The following is a 10,563-nucleotide window of genomic DNA, read 5'->3' on the forward strand; positions in this document are numbered from 1 at the left end:
TCACTTTATTTATTTATTTATTTATTTATTTATTTATTTATTTATTTATTTATTTATTTATTTATTTATTTATTTATTTATACTTATATGCTGCCCAGGGCCAAAGGGACTGCCACTCAGACATTATACTTTTCCGCTCACCCCGAAAAAAAATTAGAGGGAACACTGCCTGTCAAGATTCATTTCTTGCAAGAAACCACATATTGCCTATCTTTTTACCAGCATTTGATCTTCACATACAGTCTAATAATATATTGGTTCTAAGCCAAAAATATTAACATTTTCCCACCCCTACTTCATATATTTCCATGTCATCAACCCACAAAGCTAACGTTATTATAAATATTATGTATACAGTATATGTATTTTAAACAACCAAGGAAATAACACTCTTTTTTGTCTTATTCCCCATTCAGCACATTTGCTAGGTGCTCAATTTAATCTCACAACAGTTACACCTCAAAATTATACTGCTTGTGTTGCACTCAGCAATTAACCTTAAAATATTCATCAAATACTGTATATCCATAACTCAATCCTATTTACTTTATAATATGCTTTCCACCATCAATAATTATAATAATAAATACTTTGTCATTGTATACAGTGATCCCTCGATTAGTGCGGTCTCGATTAGTGCGAAACGCTATACCACGGTTTTTCAAAAAATATTAATTAAAAAATACTCCACGGTTTTTTTGCTATACCACGGTTTTTCCCACCCGATGACGTCATACGTCATCACCAAGAGTCACTTCTCTGTCTCTTTCTCTTTCTTTCCTGTCATTCTCTGCTTCAATCATTTTCTCATTTCTCTTTTTTTCTCCCCTTTTTTCTATCATTTCTCTCTCTCTTCCTTCCACTCTTCTCTCTCTCTCTTTCTTCCTTTCTCTCACTCTCTTCCTTCCTTTCTCATCTTTCTTTCTCTCTCTCTTTCTCTATCTTGCTTCTTCCTCTCACACTCTCTTCCTCCCTCTCTCATCTCTTTCTTTCCTTCTCTCTCTTTCTCTATCTCTCCCCCTCTTGCTCTCGAGCGGCGAGCAAGCGAGCGGCCAGGCAGGTGAACGGGCGAGCGGCGAGCGAGCGGCCGGGCGGGTGAACGGGCGAGCGAGCGGGCGGCCGGGTGAACGGCGGGCGGCCGGGTGTTGGGGGGGGCAGCCGACATTCAAAGCAATCTTTGTCGGCTTCCGCACTTTCGTTGCTCCCCGGCTCCACCATCTGCGCATGCGCGGTCATGGAAAAAGGGCGCGCATGCGCAGATGGTGTTTTTACTTCCGCACCACTATACAGTAGTCCCTCACCTATCGCTGGTGTTACGTTCCAGACCCGGCCGCGATAGGTGAAATCCGCGATGGGGAATTTATCGACTGATAGTACTTATTTAAGTATTTATATTGTAATTGTTTGGTAAGTTTTCATTGTTTTAAGTGTTTATAAACCCTTCCCACACAGTATTTATTTTAGATACAGTATTTAAATACAGTATTTACAATTTTAGATATATTTTTTTTGAAAAACCTGCCGATCGAGTTCGGCGGGCTGTTTAAATCTGCCGATCGACTTCCTCAGAAACCCGCGAATGATTTTTCTCATTAATATTTCTTGAAAACCCGCGATGAAGTGAAGCCGCAGTAGGTGAAGCGCGGTATAGCGAGGGACTACTGTACTGCGGAAAATCGATTAGTGCGGGAGGTCTTGGAACGTAACCCCCGCAGTAATCGAGGGATCACTGTATATGTATATTATTATTATTATTATTATTATTATTATTATTATTATTACTACTACTACTATTATTAATTAGATTTGTATACACCCCTCTCCAAAGACCTGGGGCAGCTCACAGCATATAATATAAAGCAGTAAATACAAAGAGAAATCTAATTAATTGATAAAATACATAAGCTAAAAACCCGATATATTAAAAATCAATCAAACAAATTCAAATCACAGTCATACATCACATTTATTGCCAGGGACCAAGATATAATTACCTGGCTTCATAAGTGAGTCTTAAGACTTGTGAAAGGCGAGGAGTTTGGGGGCAGTGCGAATCTCCCGGGGGAGATGATTCCAGAGGACTGGGCCCCCCACAGAGAAGGCTCTTTTCCTTGGTCCCGCCAAACAACATTGTCTGGTTGATGGGACCTGGGGAACACCAACTCTGTGGGACCTAACCGGTCACTGGGATTCATATGGTAGAAGGCGGTACCGCAAGTAATCTGGCACAATATACTCATACAACAAAATTCACATGACGCCTAACACACATAACAATCCAAAAAAACATGCTCCGCCAGTCACAAATTCCCCACCCTGAACCACCCAAACATCTACACAACAGGCCAAGAACTACTGTCCAAAAGCTCACTGACGGTGACCCTTTAGTTTGTTAAATGAGAGTATAGCTCTGGGATAAAAACTATTCAGAAAACGTTTGGTCCGATTTAATTGTTCTGTATCTAATAGATTTCTTTCTCACATTTATACATTTCTCAGTGATTCCCAAAGAATCGAAATCTGACCTGCACATATGTTGTCCAACTCAATGCTAAACAATTCCAACATTCTGCTTACTGATACCTCCTATACCCCTTTAATAAGAATTTTACCTGGCCCAGCAAAAAAGTTAATTTATCTGCTAGCTTGACCTTAATATAATAGAGCAATAACAACAATTCTTAAGAATTTATTTAGACAAAATATTAAAAATGCAACCTCCATTTATATTGCTTACCCTAAGCCAAGTGAAGACGAACCAAAAGGGGGTGTTCGGGCCAGTTCCCTCCCCCCCCACGCAGGTGCACCCCACACACTGCCCCCTGAGCATGCACACATACACACACACCACCCCTGCGCATGTGCACAGACCTCACTAAAGCCTGGGATGGTGAAAAAAGGGCCAAACCAGAGGTTTGGAAAAACAGACTTTTGGTTTGCCCATTGTGCTTTTTTTCACACTCCAACGGCTTCAGGGAAGCTTCCTGAAGCTCCAGAGTGCAGAAAACAGCTCCCATTTTTCCTGCATTCCAGGGCTTCAGGGTAGTTTCCCTGAAACCTCTAAAGCAGTGATGGCGAACCTATGGCATGGGTGCCACAGGTGGCATGTGGAGCCATATCTGCTGGCACTTAAGTTGTTGCTGTAGTGCCGGCCAGCTGATTTTTGGCTCACACAGAGGCTCTGGGAGGGCGTTATTGGCTTCCAGGGAGCCTCCGGGGGATGGGGGAGAGCATTTTTATCCTCTCCCTGCTCGAGGGAACCCTTTGGAGCCTGGGGAGGCTGAAATACAAGCCTATTTGCCCCACAAGAAGTTGGGAAACAGGTCATTTCCCGCCTCCAGAGGGCCTCTGTGGAGCGGGGGAAGCTGTTTTTGCCCTTCCCAGGCATTGATTTATGAGTGTGAGCACTCACGCATGTGCGATAGCATGCACCCACACTCTTTCAGCAAGTGAAGAAGAAAAGGTTTGCCATCACTGCTCTAGAGCAGTGTTTCCCAAACTTGGCAACTTGAAGATATTTGGACTTCAACTCCCAGAATTCCCCAGCCAGCATTCGCTGGCTGGGGAATTCTGGGAGTTGAAGTCCAAATATCTTCAAATTGCCAAGGTTAAGAAACATTGCTCTAGAGGACAAAGTGGCCTTCTTCAATGCCAAAAATTAGCTGGCCAGCTCGTGCATGCGCGCTGGAGCTGACACGGAGCAATGCCTCACGTGCCCTCCAATATGGCTCTGCGTGGCACCTGTGGCATGCGTGCCATAGGTTTGCCATCACTGCCCTAGCCAAGATAACAAGTCTTCTATCATAATGTACAGATCTAAACATATGACAAGCAGTCATTCCATAAGCAAAAACAGGCATATTTTAATGATTTCAGTTATAACTGCAGACTCATTTTAAAACATTTGCATAGGATTTATGACTTTACCATTTTTCTCATGCATGCTAACATTTCTAGTATTGTCTTCAAACCTGCTCTTCAATTCCAATAACATTTCTATGCAAATCCTGTATATATTCCTTCTGGCAACTTCTGACTTCATTTTCATCTCAGTTAATTTGATCCAGTAATGCTGCTGGAGGCTCCATATTTTTTTTTCTCATTTCCAAAGCAAAGTTCCATAGAATGTTTTGTATTTTCCCTCTACTTCTTTTTCATTCTCTCTAGGCCAGTGTTTCTCAACTTTGGCAACTCAAAGATATTTGGACTTCAACTCCCAGAATTCCCCAGCCAGTGAATGCTGGCTGGGGAATTCTGGGAGTTGAAGTCCAGATATCTTCAAGTTGCCACGGTTGGGAAACACTGCTCTAGACTATATCCTCTAGAACTATCTTTCCTCTCTACATTCTAGATTTGTACATCAATTTTATATTATATGCATTTTTTAATTCACGGTCTCTTTCACTTGGTCATTCAACCAAGTATTATTCTTTATCATAACTCCATGTACTTTTATGTAATACTACTCCGAAACAATTCTGTTCACCAAAAACAGGCAATTTTATGCCTTCTTTCTGTGTGATAACTTTCCATTGTTTTCAATTGGAAACCTAATCTATCTTGAAATAATTCTTCATGAAGAAAAAAATGCTATTTTTCTTACTTACCTATTTTTCTTCATCAAAATCTACTCTAATCTACTTTCAGAATTATGAATCATTGTTCTATCACTATTTCTCTTAGTCATGGCTTTCTATTCATTTCTTTTCTATGTAAAAACAAGAATGGGATTCTCTTAAATCACGTATTCAGAAATGCATTTTTCCCTTCCTGTCCCAAGCATACTCACATTCTTGTCTGCAAGCTAAGTTTGGACACTGTAAGAGACAATACCACTATGTGAGTTCCACCAAGTGGAAATACATGCAACATATAGACACATAGCCAAGATGCAAACAAAGCTAAATGATATCAATGTAATAGAAAGATACAACCAAATCATTACTGATTAGGTTACACTCAAAGGTTGAAACCAATATGACCAACTCTATCAGAAATCTAACCCTAAAACATTTTGAAGGGACCAGTGTTGCATAATTTGAACTTTTTACCGAGAAAAGAGACAATCTAAAATAACTTGCAATCATCAAAAACACAATAAATGTAAAATATGGCTTGCTACCGCATGAATCCCAGCGACCGATAAGATCCCACAGAGTGGGCCTTTCTCCGGGTCCCGTCGACCAAACAATGTTGTTTGGTGGGCCCCAGGGGAAGAGCCTTCTATGTGGCAGCCCCGGCCCTCTGGAATCAACTCCCCCCGGAGATTAGAACTGCCCCCACACTCCTTGTCTTTTGTAAATTACTCAAGACCCATCTACACCGCCAGGCATGGGGGAGTTGAGACACCTTTCCCCCAGGCTTTTTTATATTTATGTTTGGGTATGTATATGTTGTTTGCTTTTTTAAATATCATAGGGTTTTATGTGCTTTTTAATATTAGATTTGTTTTCGCTGGAATATTGTTTTTATTATTGTTGTGAGCCGCCCCGAGTCTTCGGAGAGGGGCGGCATACAAATCTAATAAATTGAATTGAATTGAATTAAGTACTGTTAATAAAATTATTCCAAGACTGCTGTCTCAACTAGAAAATTATTCATCGAACTATCTTTATATAGTATCTGCAGAAATGCCTTTCATACCTGAATTACTGCATATAGAGATTACTTAATGAGCTAAAAACTATTCGATTTATATCCTATCTTGACTTAAAATTATGAACTGTCAAGTCAATGTTAACTCTTATTGAATACATAATGCTTCCTTCCATTTACCCCACATCAAGTGAGTGAGTTGGCAATAAGAGATAGAGGCACTTATTTTCTTCAAAGCCACCAGGATACCTTCCATGCCTAACCACTAGAATTGACAGTGTCCAAAATTCAAAGGAATTAAATTTCTATTTTTAAGGGTCAGAACAATATCAAGTGTTCATGGTTTCACCACTCATCACAAAGGAATAAGATATTTTTTTAATCCTGGGACATGTACATTCACCTTCATTTGTAAGAATCCTTAATGTCACCATCAAATTCTGTGATTTACCCAATCATGAATAGCTTCTACTGTGTTGTACTTTTCTATATGTGCCTTTGACTTCGGGCAAGTATCTGGACAAGTCCCTGCAGTTTTCTTGACAAGATTTTGGAAGTGGTATGTCACTGCATACTTCCCAGAGCTGCCAAAGGCAGGACAAGAACTCACAGTCTCTATGTATTACTCTAAATACAGATTTATCTTTAACTTATATGGCTTCATGCTCTGGGGAATCCAGTGTTATGATACCATGGTCTTTCAAGACTGAAGGATGCCAATGCAATATGGATGAAAATAGGGGAAGGTTTGGTAGGGAAGGTTTGCCTATTTACCGATGACTCTAAAGTGTACAATAGGGTTGATATTCCTGGAGGCATCTGTAATATGGTAAATGATTTAACTTTACTAGATAAATGGTCAAAGCAATGGAAACTGCAGTTTAATGTTTCCAAATGTAAAATAATGCACTTGGGGAAAAGGAATCCTCAATCTGAGTATTGTATTGGCAGTTCTGTGTTATCAAAAACTTCAGAAGAAAAGGATTTAGGGGTAGTGATTTCTGACAGTCTCAAAATGGGTGAACAGTGCAGTCAGGCGATAGGGAAAGCAAGTAGGATGCTTGGCTGCATAGCTAGAGGTATAACAAGCAGGAAGAGGGAGATTATGATCTCACTATATAGAGTGCTGGTGAGACCACATTTGGAATACTGTGTTCAGTTCTGGAGACCTCACCTACGAAAAGATATTAACAAAATTGAACGGGTCCAAAGACGGGCTACAAGAATGGTGGAAGGTCTTAAGCATAAAACGTATCAGGAAAGACTTAATGAACTCAATCTATATAGTCTGGAGGACAGAAGGAAAAGGGGGGAAATGATCGAAACATTTAAATATGTTAAAGGGCTAAATAAGGTCCAGGAGGGAAGTGTTTTTAATAGGAAAGTGAACACAAGAACAAGGGGACACAATCTGAAGTTAGTTGGGGGAAAGATCAAAAGCAACATGAGAAAATATTTTACTGAAAGAGTAGTATATCCTTGGAACAAACTTCCAGCAGACATGGTAGATAAATCCACAGTAACTGAATTTAAACATGCCTGGGATAAACATATATCCATCCTAAGATAAAATACAGAAAATAGTATAAGGGCAGAATAGATGGACCATGAGGTCTTTTTCTGCCGTCAGACTTCTATGTTTCTAAAATGAGAAAGAAGCTCTTTGAATATCATCATATTGTAGGAAAAAGAGCTGGAGACAATCAAAGCTGTCATAGTGGTATTTAATTTCTTATATGTCAAAGATTTATAACCTGCAGCATCAGGACAGCCTACTTACAATACATGCTCATTCCCACAGAAAAAGAAAAGCGGTAAGTACACAGCGTAAAACACTAACTCTGTTTAAATAGCTCGATTTAAACTGACATGTTAATCCATCAAGATTTCACTCTCACATTTGTCATGATCCTACCAGCTTCTTTCTTCTGGTTCTGCCAACTTTTTAAAGGCAAACCCTCTAAAACCTCTAACCTTAGGACAAAAAAGTCCACGAAACATTTCAGTTGGTAACAAAATAAAAATGAAACACAGCAAAGAAGTAAAAAAACAAATTGGGTTAAAGAGAAATACAGTACACTACTAGGTTGGACATCCCCTCCTATTTTTCATCTTGCCATTTCTTCTGCTCCTGGTTTCTCATGAGTTATCAATTAATGTTTCTACCTTATCAAATAGAATTCTTTATTGGCCTTGTGGACAGACAAGGAATTTGTCTTTGGTGCATATGCTCTTAGTGTACATAAAAGAAAATATACATTTGTCAAGAATCATGAGGTACAACACTTAATGATTGTCATAGGTGTCAAATAAGCAATCAGAAAACAATCAATATTAATATAAACCTTAAGGATACAAGCAACAAGTTACAGTCATACAGTGATAAGTGGGAGGAGATGGGTGATAGGAATGATGAGAAAAAATTAGTAGTAATTGTAGTGCAGACTTAGTAAATAGTTTAATAGTGTTGAGGGAATTATTTGTTTAGCAGAGTGATGGCGTTTGCGGAAAAAATGTTCTTATGTCTAGTTGTCTTGGTGTGCAGCGGTCTATAGTGTCGTTTTGAGGGTAGGAGTTGAAACAGCTTATGTCCAGGATGTGAGAGGTTAGTAAATATTTTCACAGCCCTCTTTTTGACTCGTGCAGTATACAGGTCCTCAAGGGAAGACAGGTTGGCAGCACTGCAGTTCTGCTTATCCTCTGATGTCTCAGATGGTCTTGTTGGGTTGCAGAACCAAACCAGACAGTTATAGAGGTGCAGATGTCAGACAATGATTCTTCTGCAGAACTGTATCAGCATCTCCATTCATAATTAGGATTAATGATTGTAACTATGATTGTGACCTATGACCTATTACTTGCTGTTTCTATGTACACAGTGAGCTGGTGCACTGGAGACAAATTCCTTGTGTGTCTTATCACACTTCGCCAATAAACATTTGTGTTTGTTTCTCTTTCATTCTATCCTATCCTAGTCTATTGAGCATGGAAGCTTAAAAATTAAAACATTTAATGCTTTATTTTTATTTCTTTGAAAGCAACCGCTAAAGGTGTTTTGTGACAGCTACCTTGGCTCCCCCCAACCCAAAAAACCCCTCCTGGAATTCTCTCCCTTCCCAACTTTTCCAACCCACTCATTCATTCATAGATATCGCGGGAAGGAAACGAAGGCGGGTCTCTCCTTGTGAATGGACGGAAGTTTTAATTTTTTACAAGAAAAGGGAAAACCCGAACGTCTGGAGCCAGCTGCTGCAGATGGGAAGGGGTCAACTCCCCCCCCATACACACACACACATCCCTTCCCTGCTTTCCGTTCCTGTGTTTCGAAGCAAAGGAAAGGGAAACAGAAGGATTCCCAGAAGGGGAAACAGGTCTCTGAACGGGAGGGAGGGGAAAAACCCCAAAGGTGGGGAAAACCGAGCCGGAAGCAGGCGGGGCTAGCTCATCCCCCGAAAGGAGTTGTGTTGTTGTTGTTTTTCCCCTCGGCTAACCGAACCAGGGAATTCCAGCACAGCGGATTGGATCTTGGCATTCAAACAGGATCCAAATGGTGTGCTTAGGCAATGCCTTCCTTCCTTCCTTTTTTTTCCTTTCCTTCCTTCCTTCCTTTTTCTTTTCTTCCTTTTCCTTTTTTACTTTCCTTCCTTTTTCCCTTCTTTCCTTTCTTCTTTATCTTTCCTTCCTTTTCCTTCTTTACCTTCCTTCCTTCTACCCTTCTTTCCTTTCTTCTTTATCTTTCCTTCCTTTTCCTTCTTTCCTTCCTTTTCCTTCTTTCCTTCCTTCCTTTTCCTTCTTTCCTTCCTTCCTTTTTCCCTTCTTTCCTTCCTTCTTTATCTTTCCTTCCTTTTCCTTCCTTCCTTTTCCCCTTCTTTCCTTTCTTCTTTATCTTTCCTTCCTTTTCCCCTTTTTTCCTTTCTTCTTTATCTTTCCTTCCTTTTCCTTCCTTCCTTTTCTTACCTTCCTTCCCCCCCTCCTTCCCTCTCTCTTCGAGTGACGCTTAGACACGCTTAACCCGGGCAAGGCGCGGGAGGCACGTCTGAACTTGGGACCAGGGTCACCGACGAGACAACACGGGTGAAAAAAACTCGCTTTGCTTTCAGACAGACCGGCCAGGGCGGGGGCGGGTCTGTGTGCCCCCCCCCCCAATCTCCAAACGGGACAGAGCTGAGCTGAGCAACTCGGTGTGAGGGGTGCAGTCTCATCCTATGGTGGTGGTGATGGTTCCCGAACCCACCCAAGGTAAGAAGAAGAAAACCCACCCGCTCCGCTCGAGGGACCCTCCGCCCGCCCTCAAGACCTGCAAACTCACCAGCAGAACCGAACCCCGCACCACTTCGGAGACGCTTTGCCGCAACTCGGCGGCGGTGCCCGGCTTGCTAAGCGCCCGCGTGAACTTCCGAGTCTCTGAGGAGGCGGCGGCGGACTGAAGAGACAAGGTCGCCATCCTTCCCGCCTCAGCTCTCTTCCCTCCCGGTTCTTCCCGGCGGCGGCTCACTGCTGGGAGAACCCGAGCCCAGCCAGGCCACCTCTCAGGGCGCTGCCTCGCCGGCGCTTGGGCGCCCCATTCCTCCCCCTCCTCCCTCCCTTCAGTCAAGCGCAGCCGTCCGACCCGCCCGCCGGTGCCTCTCGTGTCGCAATTGGCTCGGCGCCGGCTGGCCGGCCTCGCGCCGCCGCTCCCGTCAGGTAGCCCCTCCCTTTCGCAAAGGCGGCCGCTCCCCTCGCTCCAAATACTGGCACGCTGAGCAAGACAGCGGTCCCTCGGAATCTGATTGGCGCAGGCGGAAGGGAGGAGGCGTGGCCACGCTCTTTCTAGTAAAGGCGTGGTGTCTCTTTAAATGAAAGTGCGCGTTGTCCGCCCTAGCCCGTTTCCTTACGCGGCCTCTGATTGGACGACGCGTTTTACCTGTGCGGTTGCCTCGTTCCGCCCATCCTCGTAGCAGTCCCTGCCCCCTGGGGCGTGGCCAGCGA

At 42.4% G+C, this 10,563-nt stretch overlaps 1 protein-coding gene across 1 annotated transcript in view; it reads right to left on the reverse strand.

The window, feature by feature from the left end:
• DOCK9 (dedicator of cytokinesis 9) overlaps positions 1-10,290 on the reverse strand; it is a 148,969-nt gene extending 138,679 nt beyond the window's left edge. The window contains 1 exon segment of the mRNA XM_070751200.1: positions 9,905-10,290. Coding sequence (XP_070607301.1) covers positions 9,905-10,039 — 135 coding nt within the window. The 5' untranslated portion in view covers positions 10,040-10,290.
• Positions 10,291-10,563: the final 273 nt, after the last annotated feature.

The sequence above is a fragment of the Erythrolamprus reginae genome, chromosome 4 (assembly GCF_031021105.1).
Source record: "Erythrolamprus reginae isolate rEryReg1 chromosome 4, rEryReg1.hap1, whole genome shotgun sequence".
In the NCBI taxonomy this organism is placed as follows: Eukaryota; Metazoa; Chordata; class Lepidosauria; order Squamata; family Dipsadidae; genus Erythrolamprus; species Erythrolamprus reginae.